Source organism: Hippoglossus stenolepis, chromosome 9 (assembly GCF_022539355.2).
Source record: "Hippoglossus stenolepis isolate QCI-W04-F060 chromosome 9, HSTE1.2, whole genome shotgun sequence".
Lineage (NCBI taxonomy): Eukaryota > Metazoa > Chordata > Actinopteri > Pleuronectiformes > Pleuronectidae > Hippoglossus > Hippoglossus stenolepis.
Window position 1 is genome coordinate 2,140,930 of NC_061491.1, and position 24,521 is coordinate 2,165,450.

A 24,521-nucleotide genomic window follows, 5' to 3' on the forward strand; every position below is an offset into this window, starting at 1 on the left:
CTTGCTTGTGTGTGTGGTGTGTGTCCGTATGTGTGTGAAACAAAAGAAATGTTTTGGTTATTATGTACTACTAGCCTACATCCACATACAAAGACCCCATTTCTCTTTTGGTCTCAGACAACATGTGCTTCAAAAGATATTCAAGACAACATTAAGAGACACATTTTTCTACATCTTATGAAACTAATCGCAAAATGAAGATTTATGTTCCAACCAGTCCTCAGCTGTTGTAAGTGTATCTCTGGAGGTGTTTTCTCCTGCTAACTGGGCTAGATCAGTAAAGGATTTTCACTTTTTGATATCTCACCTGTTTTCACTGGGGCTGTCAAGGACAATCGTTTCTAGAGATTTCTGTGTCCAAAATCACTCACTGATCACTATATAGTCCACCATATAGTGAATTGCTGTCCTAAGTGGACTCAGTGTATCCCACAGTGCATCATAAAACGTAGAGTACAACCGATGGTCACAAACCGAGCAATATATACCGCCATGCATTGCAGTTGCGGTGTTGACTGGAGGAAAAATTCTACTTTCTAAAGTAGAAATCACATACATACAAGTGTATTTGTGAAGGCAAAGGTCCCAGTGAGAGCCTCCTGAGACATGCTGACTTTCTCCTCCTGGCCCTCTCATATAAAGTCTGCAGACAGTCCAGGGGAGTCGACCTGAGTGCACAGCTGGAGATCCTCCGCAGGATTGATTTTGTTTCTAACAAGTGACAAATGCTAAAAAGGAAAAAAAACTGAGGAAAACAAATATCCCATAATGAAAAATCTGAGCCATACACATAGAGGACATTGATGTCAAGAGAGTTTGTGTTGATAAGAACAGATGCTGGATGTTGATGTGCTGTAAACACAAACACTCGATCTGTGCAGAAATAATAGGTTACATCCTGTCTGTCCCTGCTGCACCTCACCTGAATCCTGTGGAGAATTTGTTAAGCGTCTGCGCAGAAAACCTCCCACTGCATTGTGCATGTGTGAAAGTCAAAGTGCAGAGAAAGACCAGACCCAATCCTCCAGAGATTCTCCACAGGCCATGTCTGAAAACGGCGTAAAATAGGTAAGCTTTGTTATTGGAGAACAAGACACTGTGTATCATTTCAAACAGGAGTTACAACTGATAGGACACAAAGAGTAACGGATAGATAAGGACAGAACAATACGGTCGAACATTACTGAAGTAACAATATAAGAAATCACAAGTTACTTCATTGCTTTCTCGTCACACAAACACAGCCCAGTTTGTTACTATTACAGGTTGAAAAGGTATAGTTTTCTTTGTCACGTCCACACTGTTAAACTCAAACTCAAAACCTTCACAGGCCTGTGTCATTTAAAAAAGGTAATGCTACTATAAGTATGTTTTTGCATATGTTTTTACTTATCAGATTGGTTCATTCAGTTCAGTTCAGTCCAAGGGGAAATTGCTTGCAGCAGAGCACAGATAAAACAATGACAATATGCACATAAATCACAACAATAAAATATAACATAACAATAGAGACATCCCGTTATATCTTCATATTTGATGACTTGATTCATATTTTCAATGTCCTGTCCAACCAGTGCACGCAGCATTGGCTTCTTTAGGGTCAATTTGAGCAGTTTTAGTAAAAACGGGAGCATTCAGAGGCAACACAGGATATTCATGCATTTCTCTTTCTAGCTCCGATACAGACAGATGTAGTGTGAGTGCATGCCAGTCTTGTAAGGCACAACACTGATGCAGTACATGTGGCCAGTGTCTCTGTGGAGTTTGCATGTTGCCCATTTGTACTTGTGACTGTTGGTGCGGTTATTTGTCTTTAGCCATGGTGTACCCCACCTGCAGTCCCCCATGACCATCGAAAGGGATGGATGGATGGATGGATGGATGGTTTGTCATTCTTCAGAGGAGAGTTGAGATCTTACAAACCACGCCCCATTTAAACCACGCCCATTATCCTTTGCAGTAGTCCTTTGTTAGCACCAATACTTGAAATTAAAAGAACAGGTAGTGAAATATACTTGATACTTGAAATTTGACAATATATTTTGAAATATAGCTAATTTTTTTAATTTGACGTTCACTCTAGGAAGAACTCACTGGTCAAAGTCAAAGGTCACTGTGACTTCACAAAATATCTTTAGCTGTAACTCAAAAATTGCAAATGGTATTTGTAACACAATTCAGCACTCATGTCTAATAGGATAAAATTATGCCATTTAACATCCGAAAGGTCAAAGGTCAACTTAACAGTGATATCAGTCTATCAATCAATCTAATTTTATTTGTACAGCCCATATTCCCAAATCACAATTTCAGAATATCATAATGTTAGTATAACACCCTTATCTGGCCATTGTTCAAAACCATTACTGAGGAACAGAGATTGTGAGCATATGTCCTGTAACTTGGAATTCCCCTTGAGGGTTTAAAGTTCGTAACTCTATAAGTCTACAGTGACAGCTGGTTGCAACATGTTATCATGTTTCTTATATAAAAAAGAGGATTTCAGGTAAATAAAACAATATATTTGCAACAGGTTTGGTTTTGACTCTAGTATACATGTAAATGTCAATTGGTCTGTATTTATTTAGCACTTTTCTACTCTTGATGACCACTCAAAGTCCTTTACAGTACATTTTTGCCATCCACCCATTCACAGACATTCATACAGTGCATATGTGCAGCACTGTCTCTATCATACATCACTCACAGACTGATGTAACAGCTGTTTGGGGCAGTTTGGAGTTCAGTATCTTGCCCAAGGACACTACAGCACAGGGAATGGTGGAAACTGGGGTCAAAGTGCTGCTTAATGGACGGCCCGCTCTACCCCCTGAGCCACTACTGCCCCTGCCTACAAGTCTGGGCTGTTCAGAAAAATAAACTTTAGACAATGTTATTGTCACCCATCTACAGTTTCTGTGTATATCACTTTTTTTTTCTTTGAGGAAAGCTGTAACTTCTTTAGTCATTCTATAATGATTGATTAATAATTATTCTTAAATATTCAATATTTCTACCTTTTATTTCTTAATTTCATCATGTTTTGAAGCAGTTGACCATGTATCACACGTTTAAGGCAAATTAGTGCCCCTTTTCTATAATTGACACCTAATCCAGCAATTGCAAATCAGACACAGACACTCACACATGGGCACTGTGGCAATTTATAAAATTCCTGTATAGTACTGTTGTATAGTACCTTGCAGATTGATTGATTTATTTGCAGAGTTATTTATCCGCTTTTCACCATCTCAGACTTAGCCAACTTATTGTGTAACCATATAATGCAGTTTCAGAGATGGCCAAGCCTTATTTTTTGGAGTTCACATAGAAGCAGTGGCAGTGGGGCTCACAAACAAGCCCCCTGCATCACACTGACTCTGCCCCCCCCCGCACATAACTTATAACTTATATATTATTGGCACTATCCCGGAACCAATCACTGCACCTTAGCACCGCACGTGCCCATAACATAACCTATGGTTTTTTCTGTATATATTGTTGTTTTATGTCCGATTTGTTGTTTTTATGTCCAAAGGCACCAACCACACCAAGGCAATTTCCTGTATGTGTAAATATACTTGGCAATAAAAAGAATTCTGATTCTGATTCTGATTCTGAACTCCAGCACTGTGCGTCTTCTGTCCTCAGTCCAGTATAGGATCCTCTGGTGGTCGGCCTGGTCCTGGATCAGTATGTTCCGCTGTTTGCTCAGCTCTGCAGAGCTCAGCTCCTTCTTCTCGCTCTCATCCACTTAACGTCCACTGTGAACTCCCTGTTCTAGACACAAAAGCACAGTGCTCATCTTTTCAACATGTACTGTGTCCCCTGTTACCTTGATTCATTACAATTCTCATTTGACACATATGAAACAAAAACTAACATTCAACTTTGACTTGAGCAGAAAGAATATGACACAGAGATTAAATCATGACCCCACCTTCAGTTTCTTGTTAACTTTGTTATGCAGGAACAGAAGTTTTCTCTGATGCTACACTTTCAGTCCTACTTTCTAAACCTGTCAACATCTCAAAAATATATAAACTAGAAATCCCACACTGTGGCTGTAAGCCTCCGCCAATCATTGCAGTTTCTGTCTACATAATTTTTCTTCTTGGATTCATATAAGCCCACGGTGACGTAGACCTTTGACTGCCCAAACCTAATTGAACATGTGTCAAATTTGAAAGAATTCCTGAGATATTACATTCCCAAGGCAAAATAATTGTTTTGAGAGGTCACAGTGACATTTGACATTTAACCACTAAATTCTAATCAGGTCTTCCATGAGTGAAGTGAAATGTGAGACATGAATTATGAATGATAAAATATTTCACTTACAGTTCCACTTTTGACAGGATTGTTTTCCGACAGAGAAAATCTCAAAGAAACTCTCACCAACTGCATAGAGCCTCTGGAAGCCATTGACAAGTTTCAGGCAATGTTCTGTTTGGTACGTACCGTAGTTATCTTTCTGTCTCTGCTGATGTTAGCTCACGTCAGCACTGCTGCAATGAAAGACAAATTAAAAATGTGGATGTTGCCCCAATATGTATCTTTTACATGATGATTTTATCCACCATGTGGTGTTTGGGTCTATGGGACCCGTTTTTAATGTTTGCTAAAAGAAATAGTATGTGATTAATTATTTTTTCAACCTCAGACTCATAGGCCTTGGCTCATTTTCTGTGAAGAACAGAAAAAAAGATAATATTTTCAATGACTGTGCACCCCCTACACACTCCACTGGACCCAAGGTCAGTAAAAGTGTTGAAATTGTAGGTGTGATGTACCTTCACTCTGTCCTCCTCCTACCTGGACCTGCTGTTTGTGTGTGAGTGTGTGTGTGTGTGTGTGTGTGTGTGTGTGTGTGTGTGTGTGTGTGTGTGTGTGTGTGTGTGTGTGTGTGTGTCATAATGACCATGATTATTTTTGATTTCAACTAATGTCAACCTGCTTGGTGGACACAAACAGTGCAGTATAAGCTATTTGTTATTGTTTTTAGGTAGCAAAGTTCCCCAATACAGTGGGAATTTTAGCTGACTGGTTCCACATTAACTAGTTATAACAGGCATATACTGTGCTAAAATGTGTGTCTGTTTATGTATGTCCAATAAAAGTGCACCAGGAAATATGACTACAGACTATGACTATAGACTATGGTGGCATCCGATCGTGATAGTGGATCCTGATCGTGGACTATGAATACGGCTTGATATACAATATGTCTACTCAAATACTTTCTACCCCTTATTTACAATAACTCCTCAATTCATTGACCTTCCATTATGCTACTAACTGTTTATTCTAACCAATGCTGTAAATATTCTTATCTTTCTGATGTTCTCCATTAGATGTGGCATCTATTGCAATTCTCTCCGTCCTGGGAGAGGGATCCCTCACATGTGGCTCTCTCTGAAGTTTGTATGTTCTTTTTAGCCTGTTAAAAAAATGTTTTAAAAGTTTTTCCTAACTCTTGTTGAGGGTTAAGGGCAGAGGATGTCACATCTTGTTAAAGCCCTCTGAGACGAATATTGGCTATACAAATAAAATGTGATTGATTGATTGAAATATGGATTCCAAAATGGTGGGAGAGAAGAAACGCTACAATGTGTGTGGACCCAAAATGGACAGAAGGACAATGTATACTTGCATCAAATGCAAGAAATACATATGCAACACATACAGAGTAGAACCCTGTCCTTCATGTGTTGTATAGGCTGGCATGAATAGGTTATGTGTTCAGTGGGGCTGATGTGTTGTGCAAACTCACAAACAGTATAACTATATCTGTTCTTTGGATGTTGTGTTGTGTAGACTCTGTGTTAAGAAATGAACATCAATAGTGATGAAAAACCTTGATTGTAATTGATTTTTGTTAATTTCATTTTATCACAAAAAACGAATAGCACTTACATTCAGAAATGTGATCTAACAAGGGTACATCTTGTGTAATGCTTGTACCTGGGATAAAGTAAACATCTTTTAAGTACTTTTATAGTACTTTCAAAGCAAAGAATGCTTAGGTCCACTAGACCAACAAAAACATGAACACTGCCCAAGGTTACAGGACTTTCTCTACTTGTGTTTGTTTGTTACTTCCAGTGAGTGAATGGTAGTTTGATGTAGCACAGTGGTAACCTGGATGTGGTCCACTGAAAACACATGTCAGCGTTGAGTTTGTCTCGGTACTATCCCCTGTTATAAATACAGGTGTGTATTTTCAGTCTGGTGTGAGTGCAGTTGGGATTTCTTGGCAACGCGGTTCTCTTTACGGATTTTTCCTTCATGTTTTATTGAGAACGGATCCTCGGTCTCGTTTTCCATCGGCGCCAATGAATCGTGGTAACAAAAAGAGATTAGGGTTAGTTTATTTGTTTATTTATTTATTTAGAGTTTTCGACCGCAGCCTGTCTGACTCGGACTCGAAACGCGATTGGGACTCGGAACCTTTTTCCGGGCTGTTATTTGTGACGGAGCGTTTACGAGGCTGCAGCACAGGAAGTGTGCCTTGACAGAGCGAGCAGCCTGATGTGTTGCGGTGTTCAGAGGCGAGCGGCTGTGTTCACGTCCCACATCCACGCACCAGAGCTCCGTTCGTACCCAAGCGCGAACAGCCATGATCAAACCGACGATGTTCTCCGGGCTGCCTGAGCTCGGGATCTCTAACGGAGAAGATCTCAAAGAAACTCTCACCAACTGCACCGAGCCCCTGAAAGCCATTGACCAGTTCCAGGTAACGCTCAGTTGGTTCGCACATCAGCCCGAGCTGCTGATAACAAAGCCATGTTTCCTAAAGCGTGTTGTTTTAAACAGTTAGTAAAGACCTGTAGGTGTACTGCGGAGTTTTAGTTAGCTGCGCTTCCCTGCTAACGTCAGCTCATGTCATCACTGCTGCAATGGAAGACCAACTGAGGATGTGGATGTTGCTTCAATGTGCAACAAGTTAACCACAGCATGTGAGGAATATGAAGTCACTGTGAGTGAGGATGGAAATCCAGGTCTAACGAGTCAGTATTGATCGCAGCAGGGATGTAGTGTCATCTCATAAAGATAATAATACACTTTATTTATGTAGCACCTTTCAAAACACAGTTACATGATGCATTACAAGTTCAAAAGGACAAATTCAAGGCGAACAATTGAAAGCAATTTGAAGATCGTTCAACATTACAGTGTAAATTAAACAAAGAAATGTTGCAAATGAGGAAAGAGTAAAACCAGGTACAACCAAACACTGTAAAATGATTAAAATAGACGATATGATCAGAACTAGGAGAAAGTACTCATACACAATTGTGTCTATAATGGAGGTTTAATAGAGGAAAAGTAGTTTGCTCAACTCCTCAGGGAAGTTTGTTCTAATTATGTGTATTGAATAGTGCTTTAAACCGTTATTCTTCACAAGGGGCACATTTATTTTAGTTTGTATTGACTTTCAAATTAAAGTGTTAATATTCATTTGAATAAATACCTATTTTGTCATAAAAACAATATTTTCAACCTGTTTGAGGTTGATATATGATTTATGATATAACAGTTCAGCTGCTGACAGGCTCCATTCTTTCTGCTATGGCGGGGTTGATGGAACAATTCCTTTTTTTGTGTTTATTAAGAGATTCATCTCTGCTCTTATTTGATTCTTCAATGTTATGTTTTAAAATACTTGTTTCTAAAAATGTGTTCAGTCAGATGAGCCAAAGAAGCACTTCTTAAATAAAGTGCTTGTTGACTATTTATACATCCAAATTTCACTGGTGTGTTAAATGTTGAAACTGCAGCTGGAGCTAAAGACTAATGAGTATCTGATGAATTACCTGTCTGTAGATGGAAAATGGCATCCTGCTGCCAACTCTCCAGTCGGCTCTTCCCTTCCTTGACCTCCATGGAACGCCTCGGCTGGAGTTCCACCAGTCGGTCTTTGATGAGCTCCGTGACAAGCTGATGGAGCGAGTCGCCACCATTGCAGAGGGCAAGGACGAGGACAGGTGTGTCATCGCTTGTTTTTGACTGTGTATAATATTCTCTGAAGGAACCAGCTCAGGTGCGATTGTGCTTTTATTTTTTTAACTACTTACAGATACGGGAAGCTTGAAGAGCTGCTGGAGAAGAGCTTTCCACTCGTCAAAATGCCGTCCATTCAGCCAGTGGTAATGCAGGTGCTGAAGCATCTACCCAAGGCAAGTGTTCTTTCTTACCTGTTGAAGACTAACATTTATTCAGTATTCACAGTGTCTGTGTCAACATATATTCAGTCACAGAAAGTTGTATTAGAAGCAACACCACATTCAGACTGACACGGGATAAAGTTTGACCTGCATCACTGCAAATGTTTTTAGTTGTGGTTCAGATTAACTGAAAGAAAAAAAAAAATCATCAATTTTGAATGATGGGTCTTAAGGCATCTTGAGTCAAAGCTATGAAGTGATCCACAGTTTCTCAGACTGACTGTGTGAAGTGTTTTGTGAAGGTGAACGATTGACAAACTGGAATGGCACTCAGTCGACCTCGGTCTCTGCCAAGGCCCAACAGTCATTGATATGAGAACATGTACTGACACAGACTCATGTGGTTGTTCTGCTTGACTTTCTAAAACAAAAAGCAATATATAACCATGGTTTACTAAAAAAAAGAATCCCCCCGTCACCGACGCAGCCCTAATCACAACCACGTTATGAATTTTGGGGCAATTCAAGTTGCAGATGGTTGAGAGCAAGTCAAGAGCATATTGTTCAATCAAACTAAAGGTAATAGATGTTGGAGAACTGAACTTCATCTTGACCACATGCTCCATCATGCAGGTGCCAGAGAAGAAGCTGAAGATGGTCATGGCTGACAAGGAGCTGTACAAGGTGTGTGCTGTGGAGGTGAAAAGGCAGATCTGGCAGGACAACCAGGCTCTGTTTGGAGATGAGGTCTCGCCCCTCCTAAAGCAGTACATCGTGGAAAAGGAAGCCGCTCTGTTCAGCAGCGACCTCTCCATTCTGCATAACTTCTTCAGCCCCTCTCCCAAAGCACGACGCCAAGGCGAGGTAAGTGGCACTCATCAGGTTTCTCACACAGACCAACCGAAGTGAAAGTTTCCCGGTGTGCTGCTGTTAACTGCTCAGTGTTCTGTGCACTGAAGGTGGTCCTGAAGCTGACTCAGATGATAGGAAAGAACGTGAAGTTGTACGACATGGTGCTGCAGTTTTTACGAACACTCTTCCTGCGAACGAGAAACGTCCACTACTGCACACTGAGAGCAGAGCTGCTCATGTCTCTTCACGACCTGGACATCAGCGAGATCTGTTCTGTCGACCCCTGCCATAAGGTAAGGACACAGTGATAGTGCATCAGTTAACATTGTGCTACTGAACATCTCCAAACCCTGGATTTCCAATGTGTTCGCTTTGTGTTACATGTGTATCTCTTTCGTGTTTCTGTTGTGACAGTTCACTTGGTGTTTAGACGCCTGCATCCGTGAAAAGTTTGTGGATGGCAAACGAGCCAGAGAGCTGCAAGGTTTCCTGGATGGAGTGAAGAAGGGGCAAGAGCAAGTTCTCGGGTAACACCATGGGATGGCTTAAAGGGATAGTTCACAATAATTCACTCGTTATCTACTGTGTGGTGTCATCAAGTGTACGTGAGCCCCGACATTCAAATTCGACCCGAAAAAGCATAATTTACACCATGTTTTTAGCATAAAAGTCCACTGATATCCTCGTCTGATCCGCGTTCACGTTTTTTTTTTACTTATCAGCTGTTCATCTCTGTTGAGTGGATGAATATAAAATCTTTGTGTGTTCCAGGGACCTGTCCATGATCCTGTGTGACCCGTTTGCCTGTAACACCCTGGTCCTGAGTATCATGAGGAACCTGCAAGAGCTGCTAAGTCAGGAAGCTCTACCCAGGGTGAGGGGACACAAATGACATGATACACAAACATGCCTGTGGTGTCTTGATATTCTGCTGATTGACAGCTGGGGGGCACTATTGTAGTGATAAACCTAGTGAGCGGTGCAGAAGGCAAAGAAGAGGAAAAAGACCAGTAGCAAGACAGCTTTGATGTAAACAATGCAGTTTTTAAAACACTGAAATTATTTGACTTTGCTAAGAAGGAAATGCATTCATCATGTTTGTTTGACCTCAAAAACACATACAGCGTGTTTTGCTATTAACACTTATTGCAAACGTTGTGTTACTGGATTATCTCTTTGTCAAATCACAACACATTATCAACGTTATCAATGTATCAGCAGACGCTTAGGCCAATGTATGTATGTCTCTGAGCAGGACAGTTCAGACATGATGCTGCTGCTGAGGATGCTGTCGCTGGGTCAAGGAGCGTGGGACATGATTGACAGCCAGGTGTTTAAAGAGCCCCGTCTGGTACGTACAGCGTCACCTGGATGCGTCTGTGCATCAATTCATAAAGTCTCATTAAGTTCTATTTTCACTGCTAAATAGTTCTGTATGTAAATGGTTCAAAAGTGAGTCAGTTGTGTCTAGAAGCCAGATGAAGATCATTGTGTTAAACCCTGCTTTAGTTGTTGGTGTTCATTTGCCTTCCTGTGCACCCACCCTCAGGATTTGGAGGTGGTGACCCGCTTCCTGCCTGCCATGATGTCAGTAGTTGTTGACGATCACACCTTCATTGTAGAGCAGAAGCTTCCCAGTGAGGAGAAGAGCTCACTGCCGTACCCCACCGCCCTGCCGGACGCCTTCAACAGGTAAAGCACTGCAGGGGGAAGTATGTCATGTGAATAGTGGGTGGGCACGTTAACCACAGTTGTACTTTACGTCAACAACACTCTCAACAGGACACAACCTTTACTGGGATCAATGAGATACATACACAATAATGTCAAATACCAATAAGGTGACTTTATGTATTGTGTTTTTGGTCTGTCTGCAAAGAAACAAAAAAATAATTTTACAGTATATATTCATCAAGATAGTCAGAACACCATCCAAAAACCTCTCATGCTCACTTTTAAAGTCTAAGCTGTTTAATAAGTTAAAAGTATGGATTAAAGTCTAGATATTTGCATCTTTTTGATAGTAATAAGAACTACTGATAGTAGTAGAACCCTTTTGGTAATAGAAACATATTTAAGTAATTCTCTTCTACCAGCTTCAGAAATGATCATCTTTTTTTCTCTATATCTTCTACCTATACATAAACCCTGATTGAGCTCCGGGCTGTTGGTTTGTCATGACATGTATTTATGTTACAGTGGGATGTGGGAAAATGTGATGACATTTTTTTTTACTTTTCCAGTTTTAGATAAAACAATTAATTGACTAATCCAAAAAACTAGAAGACAAATGAACCTTTTCAGCACCAGTTTGTCTGTTTTATTTGTCTAAAATACATATTTGGATTTCACATTTCCTCTCCAATAACCAGAACCTTTCGATGACAAAGAAACATAATATATGAATAGTTGCGTTAAAAGTTTATGATTGATTAAGTTGATGAGAATTAAGGTTTGCCTGGATAATCCAGCTGGGGAAAAAAATAAATAAATAAAATATATATATATATATATATATATATGCATACTTTAAATATTTGCGTGAATATCAGCGAAACCTGAAAGCTTTTATGTGCAACTGGTAGCAACTACTGTCCACAGCATCACAACTTTTACTCTCAAGTCAAACCATGTCTCAAGTTTTTCTGATGTTACTGTGGTCAATTTATTTATAAAAGCATCATGAACAATAAACAAAGTAAAACACAGACTTATATGCTCCTCCTCATATAAGGAAAGAGGAATACAACCAAACATGATGCACATGATGTTTAGATCAACAGAGCAACATGTAAAGAGTGGTTATAACCAAGAGTCAGGCTGTTTGCTGATGAATGCTGATATGAAATCTTTTATTTTACAGAATAAACAATGCAGAAAAGATGTACATTTGTGTTTACATTTTACATAAAATAATTTTTAGTTTTTATTTCTCGTTATTTATAATAAGTTTATGGTTAAACTGTAAAGTATACTGCAAAAAAGCTGCAAATACATTTCTTTGTCATGTGGATTTGATAATAACTTTTTTAAATGTATATACTGTCCGAATTGTTTACTCCCTAATATCATTTTCCTGTTGAACGATTCCTGAGCTGAGTGCTCCTGTGATTTGAACTCCTGTTGTCTCTGTTCTCCTCAGGTACCTGCAGGAGAACAGGGTGGCCTGTGAAATGGGTCTCTACTATGTGCTCCACATTGCCAAACTGAGGAACAAGAACGCCTTACAGAGGTTACTGCCTGCTCTGGGTCAGTGTCACTCTCCCTCTGAGACTTTTGAGTTCACGACCCTGCCCCATTTAGTCTTTTACAAAATGGTGTTTGACATGTTATTTTATTGACCAAACTATTCTGATGTGGCAGTTTCAGTTTTTTTAATCGTCATGTTTAAAATGAATTAGAAAGAAATGTTAACATTAAATCCACATTAGCAGCAAGTGGTAATTTTAGATTATTAAATTAAAGCCATCTTTGTATACACATCAGTGTGCTGCCCTGCATGCAGCTGATAAAACGTATGAGCAAGAAATATTTTGGGTGGCAGAGGAAATTGTAAAGCTGCTTTCAGACATGCACTGAACTCTGTAGACTCTCCAGACATTATCTGGATTGGCTGTATGTGAGATGGTAAACATCCAAATGAGAACCTCCGGACTTTCTCTGGATATTCTCCGGCCAGGCGTCTGTAAAAACTCCAGAGAATGTCTGAATAAGCCGATGTGAGAACACAGCAGGAGATCCGCCGCAGGATTCACCTCGAGCGGGTTGACGTGCTGTGTTGTTCATGCATGGAATGGAAACTCTGGAGAAAGTCCGGACCCAATCGTGCCAAAATCCTCTGGAGGTCATATCTGAAAACGGCTTATAACTGATCAGAAGCTACACGTGACAGTGTGTGATTCTTGTGTGCAGGCCACGGAATTTGAATCATGCATCAGTTCATTTGTTGATTTGTCTTTATCACATTATCATTTAGTTTTTATTCGCATATTTCCTTTTATCAAAGGTAAAATAGAGATCTCTTTCTGCTGAGACCTCCTTTGCTAAAAGAACAGCAAGTTCACTCACTTAATAATGAATCCAGAAAAGGACATACAATACATTTGGAGAGCGATGTACAAGCAGTGTTGAAATAAGAGCTGGATCTCTGCTGTTCATCCACAGTGGAGACTTACAATGACATGGCCTTCGGGGACATCTTCCTGCACCTGCTGACCGGACACCTCACCCTGCTCTCTGACGAGTTTGGAACAGAAGAGTTCTGTTCAGTTGTGTTTGATGGCTTCCTCCTCACTTCTTTCTCCAGGTGGGTCGAGCTTTGATTCTGAGATATAATTGCCTGGCCATAGACGGCGTTCTGATTTGGTATTAACATCTGTCCTGAATGTGTCTGATCACTCAGGCCACATGTGGCCACATTCTTTTCACTTTGTGAATGCAAATGCATCCTGGGCCACTTGCGAAATACCACCTACTCAGCTGACGTCTTTCTGTCCTGCTACAGTTTCACAATGAACTGAATATTTTTTATATTGTCAGTGCCAAACGTTGATTTGTTTGTGGCCACTGCCACCATATCAACGCTGACCACCGATAATGACACTACTAATGATACTTTTCTTAAATTGGTAAAAATCGTTCTTCTTAGCACAACTGCAAGAGATTCATTGAGTCCCTCGTGACTCCTCTCTCTCTTAACTGTTTTCACTCACTTGTGTTGACACGCACACACACAGGGACATCAGATACATCTGTAAACACAATTTGTCTTAATGACCACAAATAAATGACAGTTGTGATTATTTGCATATAAAGCTGGGACGTGAGATCTGATCACAAGTTGTCACAGGACACACACATACTAAACACTGTCCACTTGTGGTCTGATCTCTCAGGACGGATGTTTATGCCAAGTCTTAACAGGGCCAGTGCAGTCTACTTTATGAAGGTCAACGCAAACTGGATAACTGACACAGAGAGGATTAAACAGACTGGAACTGAATAGCCTCACCACTCCCAGGTACCTCTCATCATGACTCCTCTTTGTTTTTTTCCCGGAATATTTTGCAGTAAAGAGAACGTCCACAGACACACCCTTCGAATGTTGCTGCACCTACAGCAGAAGATGCTGCCGTCATACATGGAAACCTTGATGAAAACTCTTGAACCTCCGAAACAGGTGAGCTTTGTTTCTACTTCCAGCTTGTGCTTTGAAAAGGACGGGAGCTGTAGTGATACAGAATGGAAATGGCACTCCCCCCAGCTGCCATGTTAATTATATATAATATATTAAATGTGTATATAATATAAAGGATCCCTATCAAAATTCTTTGTGCATGTTATGTGTTTTAATAATCATGTTCAATATTTCCTTGTCCATTTAATTTGCATCAGTGTTAAACATCCTGTTTCAGTCGGGCTGTGTGTAAAACTGTATATTTATCTTTCAAATTACAAAATTCTGACAGGAAATGCTGAATGAGTTCAACCAGTTTCAGGCATCAGCTCACAAACAGTGTCAGGAGCTGTAACTGTAAACTCCAGAAATTATCTTTTGAGTCTTGACTTTCTCGAGGGCACTGGCAGAAGAAACGCTAGATAATGTTTGCAGGAACTGACTCGGACATTTGCGTTCTCACATACAGCCCCTCCAGATAATTTCAGGAGATTATCAGGAGTTCAGTGCATGTCTGAAAGCAGTTCTACTGACACAGGCTCATTTTATTCCGGTCACATTTCCGATTTTTTAACAGAGCAGATGTTCACATGAGATGAAGCATTGCAGATATACTGATACCATGTGTTGCTGTGCCTGGTAACTGCAGTGCAGCGAGCCAGTGAAGGAGCTGTACACCCAGCTGATGGAGAAGTTGGAGGCCCAGAAGAAGAGCCCTCCACCACCAGACGAAGCCCCATCCCTGGATCTAGGGCTGCACCCGGTGACTGTCCCCACCACGGCCTCCACACCGACCGCGCCTCTCTGAGACGCAGCAGAAATGGGAAGGAAAAACAGAATAGTTCACCCGTGACTGACTGTTCAACACCGAGGGCTGGAGTAGGAGTCTCCTAAAAGACTGGACATTTTACATTATTGTCTGTTGTACAATTTTTTTTTTTCATGGAGGTGTAGTTTCTTTAGATGTTTGTCTCAGAGAGGGTCTTTCAGACAGTGTTGTCCTCTATTTTTCATCGGTGGGGGGTTCTCTAAACTTTGTGCTCTTGCATTGTTGTCCAAATACACTGTATTTTCATATGTAACTGTCCTATCAGTATGTTACCTTTGAATTGCGTCAGTAGTGCAAGAATTGTGTAAATAAATGATTCTTAGTAACACACAGTGGCGTTATTGTGTTTCAGCCAAACTGACAACTGACAATGCAATGCCACTTTAATGCAACACCTCTGCCCACACTCAGACTCTTTAGAAGCAAGTGGATGAGGAAGTGTGTAAAGACCGCAGTAAGTGACATCCCTGACAGACACAGATGCCGCTGATAGTAAGAAGCTGGGCTTGCTCAACACTGATCTCATCTCCTTTAAGTTTTTTTCATCAACAACATTATAACGTGATAAAGAAGGGACAGTGCAGTATTGGCTGTAGTATTTGACAGGCTCTAAATGATTGTGTATAATTGAAATACAGGAAACCTAAGTTGGGGTTTGCACGTTTACCTTAAGTCAGATCGCTACTATGTCTCTTATAGGTTAATTTTTCAGATCCTCAACAATATTATGAGCAGGAAGTGATTTTCATGCAAAGAGGGACAAGAAAACATGATCACAATCAGTGTAAAAAGGTGCTGTTTAAGCAACAGCCATGTGCTATAACACAATCTAAGCTACACAAAGTAAAGGCTTAAATGGGTGATTAAATGTGTCAAACTAACTCAGCATCAAATGTTTATTTCCTGGGACTGAATCATATTTCCACTGCCTCTTTTCAATCCACATCCTGTGATGTGATCCATGGTCCTGAATCATCCTACTCTGTTCTTTTATATTTTAAATACCTTAGATTCCATTAGATTTCACCATCTTTTTTTACACTTTTTACTTAACATAATGATAATTTGCCTCCATAAAGATTCATAGGCTGATTCCACTTCAGAGGTTTTTATTTTTCTCCAAAGTCAACACATATTTTAAAGGGGACATATCATGCAAATTCCACTTTGTTAGTGCTTCTACAGGTTAATGTGGGTATCTGGCATGTCTACCAACCCAAAAACTCTGGGGAAAAAACACTTGCGCGTTTTGTTATAGTTCCTCTAAGTCAGAAACGTCATGCTTGAGTGACTGGAATGAGCTTCCTGTGTATTGTGTCGTAACAAGGAACTGGAAGTCTCCCTACATGGTCTTGGCCCACCCCCCACCTCATCCCCCCGTCCCCCCACACTCGTTACACCGGGTTTACACAGGACGCGGAAGCGCCGCGCCGCACAGCGCCGTTTCCAAAGCAGCCGCCTGGCTGTTGACACGGACGCGCATTTCTCCGCGCTGGTCAGTCCGCGATTCTGCTTTCTCTGCTTGTTGTTGTACCCGTTGAATGTCGGGGTTCGGGGGTAAATGATGGTCTTCATAGCCCCCACCCCTTCTTTCTCTCTCTGTCTGTCTGCTTGTGTGCTTGTAGTGGATGGGCAGAGGGGGACATTTAATTATGTGATTGGGAAAATTAAAACTCCAGGACAACAAGGGGAATACAAAGTATGGGATGCATATTTGATAATTTATATCATATAAAATATGTAATTTATATCGTTTAAAATCATGGGGGGAGAGGGGGGAGGGGGGAGCTGGCTCACTAGCATTTAAAGGAACAGGCACTCAAAACAGGTCACTCTGTGGAGGGCTGTTTTATACAGGGTAAAAAGGGTGCTGTTTTAAATGATCCTTGTGGTATTTTGACCAAAGTATGTTACAGACATTTCATTAAGACCCCAAGGAACCATATCAACTTGTGGTAAAATGGGCATGCTATGTCCCCTTTAAAATGAATAAATCTTAGAAATAGAATGGCACTTAAGAGAATGCAAACCTCCACCAAAGCCCAACAGTCCCCTTATGAATCCACATTTAAATTCACTAGATGTGGTATGGGGGAAAATGTTGAAAAAATTGCAACTAACAGCAACTGTCTGACTGACTTTGTGATACTTCAAATTATTGTATTATACTTTAGTAGTATCTTTCCACTCTTGCTGGATAGTTTAGGTCCTTCACTTGTTAGTGAAGGGGAACTCCCATCAATTGTACACACGTTTTGTACAACTCAGCCTGTGAAAACAGGTTAACTTGTGTATGTGTTTAGGAGCTCGAGAGGATTAATAACCTACCCTAATTACCCTTTAATCCGATTGATTCCACAAAATATTGGAAATGTTTTTCTGCTCACCCCAGTTGTAGAGAGTGATTATGTGAGTGACTAACCTTTCTGTTAACTCCAACCAGTCTGACCATTCTCGCTCATCAACACTCAACTGCTGTTCACTGGATGTTTTTCTGTTATTGGCTCCATTTTGGGTAAAAAGTCTGAAGAGTGTTGGGTGTGACAATCTCAGCAGGTCAACATTTTCAGAAACACTCAAACCAACAATAATGTCACAGTCACTGAGTTCATTTGTTTTCATCATCCTGATGTTGGCTGTCAATATTAACTGTGGTTCCTGATCTGTATCTGCAGGATATTGGATGGAAATTCACCCAAATGACTCGGCTTTAGCTCAAACGATTTCTGTCTTATTCTTCAGAAGGAACACTGACGTCTGTTGCCCTGATTGGGCAACTCCACCCCTGGCAGCTCCGCCAAGGCAGTTTCAGAAGAGAAGCAGTTAGTGTGTTACTAGACTCAAAGGACTGAAGACAACTTCAACTCTGGTAAGTTTGTTTTAACTTCCTTACTGTCCATTAGCAGCTGCCGACGGTATTGTAAAGTGATATTTAACCTGTTGTGATAATTACTAGGTAAAAACTTTTTACACAGTTCTAAAAGATGAAACACAAATAAAAGTTGAACCTGAATAAGTGAAATGTGAACAGGACAAATATGTCCATACACATCAGGAGGGCTCACTGAGGTTTGATGGCATGCAGCAAATTCTATGGTCACATCTAAACCCAACTGAACTTCTATGAGCTTGAAGCTTGTAGCTTAAAGGGACATTTCACCCAAAAAGGAAAATTCACTCATTATCTACACACCACTGTGCCGATGGAGGGGTGGGTGAAGTGTTTAAGTCCACAAAACTCCTTTGGCGTCTCAGGGGTAAACAGTGTTGCAGCCAAATCCAAAACAATTGAAGTCAATGGTGTCTCCTTCTTCAAACGTAAAAAAAACACAAAAGTGAAGTAGAGTGAAGTATTGTGTTGCCAAACCTCACTTTGGGGAAGCACTGCAACTAAAAATGCATATGCATCTGCATTTAAAGACATATTAAACACATGCTGCCTGTAAAAGGAGTATACGTCTCAGTTCCTTATCAATACCCAAGCAGGAAATGTTTTTTTCTGCATGAGAAGACAACCCGATCCACTCTATTTTTATGATAGTCTAATATGTCTAACTAACACATATACTATGCACTTCTATACTCCATCTCCTGCACTTTGTCGAGCTGATTTAACACTTAGTTCTTACTTCAACCTCTGCTGCTGCACTGGAAACCCGAGTGTCGTCTCCTAAGTGTAAACGGGTAAATGTAAATTATCGTAGTGTGTGTGTGTTTTACTCATCCACCAGGTGGACGTACAGGAACACTGGACAATATATTCCATCCATCCATTATCTATTGCTTTTCCTTTGAGGGTCACAGGGAGAGCTGGAGCAAACCCCAGCTGTCATTTGATGAGAGGTGGGGTACATCCTGGACAGGCCACCAGTTTATCACAGGGCCAATCTGCATGTTTTTGGATTGTGGGTGGAACCCACACAGACACAGGGAGATCATGCAAACTCCAAACATCTGCTTTAACATTAAGGTGTATGTGATGTACATACTCAGTATTATTATTCTATTTCCTTTTTATATTTCTTTATTCTCTTGTCTACAACTGAATTTCCCTGGTGTGTGGATCAATAAAGTTTTATCTTATCTTAAAATAATGAATTAGTTAATTGGTTCTTCCCTGGCTCATACCCCATCCTTCCACAAAGTTTTAAGAAAATCCGTTCAGCAGTTTTTGCATAATCCTGCTAACAGTGAGACAGACAAACATATTAATACTGAAATATTACTATATTATAAAGTCATAACTTTGAAAGACATTCTCAGAGATATTATAAAGGACAAAACAACTAGTTTGTTCTGAGGGGGTCAATAGGGAAAGCTTGTGGGCTCATTAAAATCAAAAGGCGTACCTCCCTCAGAGTACAGTGTGTGCTCAGCAAGATTCATGGAAATCTGAATTGTATGTTGAACTTATATGTAAATCTGAAATTTGATGTTGGTACCAGAAAAGGTTCGACCATCTGTCTTGATTGCCACCTGGTGGTTGGCTGCAATGTAGGTCATGAATCTTTATTGCCCCTGATTTAAAACCAATCCTAGATCCACCACTGGGGCAAATTGAAGAGAACGGAAACATGAGATAAATCCATGAGGGTGAACAAAGGAACTGACAGAGGAGAGTGGGGAGCACAGAGACTGTGTAAATAAAAGGGGTCAATGAGTGTTAAACTCATATGTGACATATTAGCATAGGTGCAGGCAATCACAGGAGCAGGAAAAGTACACAAAGACGTGAGAGACACAAAAGTAGTTTAAAAATAAATCAAATACAAATACAAAAATCCAAACATACAAAACAGGGTCCAAACACAATGAAATTCTGAGTCTGTAATTCATAACTCCAAAACCCCAGAAAGTCCCTCAAAAGTTCAACATAGGACAGAATCATGACAGTATTATTATTATTTGTGGTCCAACTCAAGCATATGTTGCATTGTTACTGTTTTTGATCTAGTAAGAAAAAAAATGCTTGTGTAGTAAATAATACGGAGGTGCACTGTTCTGTTCTCCTCCCACAGAAACAGAAGAAGATGCTGCCTCAGGTGGTTTCCTCACAGCTCGGAAACAGCAGTAATATTTCTGGACCTTGTCAGGAGGAGAACCAGCACATGTCCCTCATCGTCCTCCTGTGCCTTGTCTTCTTCTTGGGCTTCCTCCTCAACGCCTTTAGCCTCTGGGTCTTCTGGTGCCGGATGCCCCGCTGGACCTCTGGAACCATACTGCAGTTCCACTTGGCTCTCAGCGACGCCATCGCGACCCCAGTCACTCCAATGATGGCGGTATACTTCATCATGGACAACAAATGGCCCTTTGGTTGGTTCATGTGCCAGGTCAACATCGCTCTGTTCAGTTCACATTTCTACGGCAGCACCATATTCCTCACTCTCATCAGTATCCATCGGTACACAACTGTTGTGCAATTCAACAAAAGCTCACATATGAAACGAAAGCCGTTTGTCAAGAAGCTATGTGCAGGAGTTTGGTTTCTGATGCTGATCCAGGCTCTGGTCTATGCTTCTTTGTTTCCACCCTTCTTTGTTTCCACCCCCAAAGGAAACATTCAGTGTCTCTCCATCCATCAGGGGAACCTGACCAACAGCTACTTTGTCATTAACTTTGTCCTGTTCATCTGTGGGTTCTTACTCCCTTTCGTTGTGTCTGTTGTGTGCTACACCCGTCTGGCAGGCTCCTTAACTCGCCTCAACATCAGCACAGCTCAAGGTCTGAAGGTCAAGGTGAAATCTCAGAGGATGATAGGCATGTGTCTGGTGATATTCGGGCTGTGTTTCCTGCCTCTGAACGTGATGCGAACTGTGGGAGTGGTACTTAAGAAATACTACCCGCACAAATGCTACATTCTCCTGCAGATTGAGACGGCGTATTATGCCTGCTGGATCCTAGCAGGAGTGAACAGCTGCCTGGATCCACTGTTGTACTGTTTTGGTTCTCAAAACTTTCGAGACGCATTCAAGTCTCTCAGAATTGTGCAGGGAGATGCTCCAAACAGGAGTGATTCAGAAACGTCTGCGAATCAGTAGCATGGAGTCATGCATTATTGGATACCACCAATAGTAGTGGGCCAGGATTTAGTGTTGGTGGAAAGAACAGGTCCAGATCAAGTGAGGGTGAACCATCTACCTTCTAATTTCACAAATGTCTGTCTGTCTGTCTGTCTGTCTCTCTGTCTGTATGAGGAACGCACATCTCGTGAATCATTCATCCAATAGACTTCTCACATGGCATGTGTATTGTAAATTGCCGGAGAAAGTGAAGTGCTGTTTTTGGTTTGATTTGGACATTGTGATACATTCAATAATAATACTATTTGAATAAACGGGTGACTAGCACTCAGTGGGGGGTGGGGCAATCAAGTGGCAACCTACCATGACGTCACCCACTGGTTTTTTAACTGCCATTTTGAAACCGAGAGTTTCGAATTTGATCAGTGCCATATTGCCAGTTTGTATTTTGTCTGTTGTTTTTCAGTTTCACATAGCATGGGTTTTTCCACTGCTGAGGTGAGCACTGTACTGTCATAGACTTTACATTTTTCTCAATGAGCCCTTTTCTATTGCTTAAGGTTATAGCACTATGTTTCTTTAAGTCAATGCACCAGTGTCCCCCCAGAATCTAATGTGATGTATTTTGCAATACAGTGTACAAAAGGAAATATTAGTGGCTGTTTAGTTTGCAGGGCTTGTAGTGTCCCAGAACTCATACCGCCCATTAAACTCAGGTTATTCATCCACATTAACAACTTTTTCCATACACAAGAAACAATGTTAATTTGGGTTTATGACAGCCTAAGTACTGAGCAACTGTATTATGGAGCAAAAAGTCAAATATAAACAAAATATAAACAAAAATACACGATTGGACTTTGCATCCTTTGTAAAGTCCAATACTCTCTATCAGATGATACAGTACTACAGCAGTCTTTTTTGCTACAGTGGAATAAGTGTTTACAGCCATGCTAGCAGCTCTATTATCTTAGTTTAGCGGATTAGCATGCTAATATTTCCTCATTTGCACTTGAAACAAGGTGCAGTGAAGTGAAGTGTATTGTCAAGTTCTCCTTTCCTCTTAAATGCCTGGTTGTGACATTCTTGTTCTTAATTATTTAATTTCTTTCTACTGTGGTAAGGTGTAAGTACCAGTATTTAAATAAAAAATATACACTGTAAGTCATAGTCTGTATTATAAGAATTTTCCATCGAAATGATGAAGCAATAGAGGGGATCGTGGCCACTAAATCACAATTATTTTACGTACTGGAAAAACCTAAAAACTAAAAGTGAATCTGTTTTTTATAGATGTTGACATATTGACATATTGGATGAGCTGCTTCACTGAAAGATCCTAAATCTTTTTGTGATTTCACTGTTACTTAGGCCTACATATTTTTTAACTCATGTATTTAACTTTGTCACATTCAAATATTTTTTTTTTACAGAATAGATACAAAAGTCCTGTGATGCATAATTTGCAACACAGAGCTCATACATAGTCCAAACACTCATATATTCATATACTCATATACTCATATACTCATGATATTCTGTACTATCTCAGGTTCAAACTGCACCGTCTTTTCATTAAATAAATTTGAGAAGTTGAAAATTGTCCTCGATTTGGGTCGCGTCTTGTCATTAAGGGGTGATGGTGGGTCCCGAAGCCAGACCATTTGAGAACCACTGACATAAAGGACAAAAGTTCTGGCACATACCGTTTCCAAACAGCAGGTGTCGCACCTACCCAAATGAAATGTGTTGCCAGTGGGCGTGGCTATAGTTCTACGATCAATACTGCTGTATAGACATATTTTTCTGTCTACATTGATAACGTGGACATGAATGTTTCTCTTATGGATGTTTCTCCTTGGATTTGTGTGATGTTTTTGGAATCATAGTAAAGTGAATTCATACATTCTCCCCAACATCCAAAACTAATATAATAATCATTAGCTAACAGAGCTATTGTTAGCATAGCCATTGTAGCCAGTCTGAATAATCCAAAACACAAATTTAGAGCTCATAACAAAACAATACATGTATTGTTTTTGGTGAATGTATTAGTAGAACACAATCACACATTAGCTCATCTAAAACACGTTGCTAAACACTGACCGTAGTATGGCATCTTATTTATCAATCACTAAAATACTTTGAATGAGGCATGAAATGTTTTCCACCTGATGATGTAGTCGATCTGGTGTCAACATCATCTTCAGACAATGTGTGTCTGTATCAATTACTGTATTACTGATATTTACAGCACGTCATATATCTGCCAGAAGGGGGCACTATATATACATTTTATAACTTGTTCTCATTCAGACCATTTAACAGACACGAAACCCTGAGCTCACACTCTGAATTATTTTCTCAGGAAACATTTGGTTTTGTTACTGAATTAAATTCTCTACCATTAAAAGAGCACTGGCATTTAAGAAGGCTTGGTCCTCTCCTGCACCAGGGAAGACTAAAGTGGTGAGTTTATAATAAGGAAAACTGTCACCGTGAAAACAGCTGAGATAAAATCTTTTTAGTTTTCCATAATGATGTAACATTTGCTTGTTATGTTATGTTGATATTCTTACAGTTGTGTGATAAATGAAGCAGCTTTGTGTTGAAAAGCAGCCACAGAGGATGAGCTGCAGACTCATTGTCACCTTCTTCTCCTGTTACTGAGCATGTGAGACGTGCTGAGCTCACATCACTGTCACGACAAACAGTCACTTTCAGCAGCATCAACATCTTTACACTGTTTCTAAGGTTTGTATTTAATGAGTGTTACTCTTGGAAATAAACCATCAGTAGCATCATAAGATATTGTCCTACTTTATTTCAGTGTTTTGACAATAAGACTGGTCAATCTAAGAATGACGACATGGTTTTTCCCTGTGTTCTCAGTTTTAATACTTTAATAATAGGCCTACCTGTTTTCTGATTGTGCCTTTATCTTCAGTTTTACATCAGTGCTGCTGCAGACTGGGCTGGTCAGGAGTTCTTTTATTTTGAAATTCAGTGATACAATAAGGGCCAGAGTAAGGTGTCTTTCCATCAAAACTGCTAACCTTGAGGACATCGGTTGAGTAGGAGGTTCTTCAATGTGGCCGAGGATGCATTTGCTTTCACGCTGATGAAATGAATTTTGATTGATTGCAGAGTTGTTCACTTGTGATCAGATCACCCGAGACAAATGTTCATACGATGTCTGAACAGGGCCTCAGTGTTTTGGGACCTACACAAGCCAATATTGAGGATCACAGGGGGGTGGTTTCAAGCAAACTGAGCTGACATTGAATAAGAGGCGGGGTACATCCTGGCCAGGTAGGTTAATGTCATTGTTTTGCAAATCACAAGTAAGTCAAGTCCTAGATTTAGCATTTTGGAAACAAGCTATTCTTAACAAGGGTGTTGTAGTGAGAACAGTAAAACAAAGTTATTGTGGCCTTAAGATGATGGGGTTTAAAACACATTTTCCAAAGGACAAG

At 40.3% G+C, this 24,521-nt stretch overlaps 2 protein-coding genes across 3 annotated transcripts; both read left to right on the top strand.

Moving 5' to 3' along the window:
* Positions 1 to 6,465: 6,465 nt before the first annotated feature.
* On the top strand, positions 6,466 to 15,355 carry nelfb (negative elongation factor complex member B). 2 transcript variants are annotated; one of them, XM_035166809.1, is made up of 13 exons: positions 6,468 to 6,736; positions 7,828 to 7,988; positions 8,081 to 8,180; positions 8,802 to 9,032; positions 9,128 to 9,313; positions 9,435 to 9,547; positions 9,792 to 9,894; positions 10,276 to 10,371; positions 10,570 to 10,712; positions 12,163 to 12,269; positions 13,185 to 13,326; positions 14,091 to 14,199; positions 14,846 to 15,355. In XM_035166809.1, the coding sequence occupies exons 1-13, from the start codon at positions 6,620 to 6,622 to the stop codon at positions 15,002 to 15,004; spliced, it is 1,767 nt and encodes a 588-aa protein (XP_035022700.1). In that variant the 5' UTR covers positions 6,468 to 6,619; the 3' UTR covers positions 15,005 to 15,355. The 2 variants fall into 2 exon arrangements, with proteins under 2 accessions (XP_035022701.1, XP_035022700.1); XM_035166810.1 differs by lacking the exons at positions 14,091 to 14,199; positions 14,846 to 15,355 and adding an exon at positions 13,916 to 14,084 and having other exon boundaries at positions 6,466 to 6,736.
* A 2,410-nt stretch (positions 15,356 to 17,765) lies between these two features.
* Positions 17,766 to 22,604, top strand: LOC118115343 (P2Y purinoceptor 4). The gene is made up of 2 exons (XM_047341385.1): positions 17,766 to 17,894; positions 20,044 to 22,604. The coding sequence occupies exon 2, from the start codon at positions 20,056 to 20,058 to the stop codon at positions 21,061 to 21,063; it is 1,008 nt and encodes a 335-aa protein (XP_047197341.1). The 5' UTR covers positions 17,766 to 17,894; positions 20,044 to 20,055; the 3' UTR covers positions 21,064 to 22,604.
* Positions 22,605 to 24,521: the final 1,917 nt, after the last annotated feature.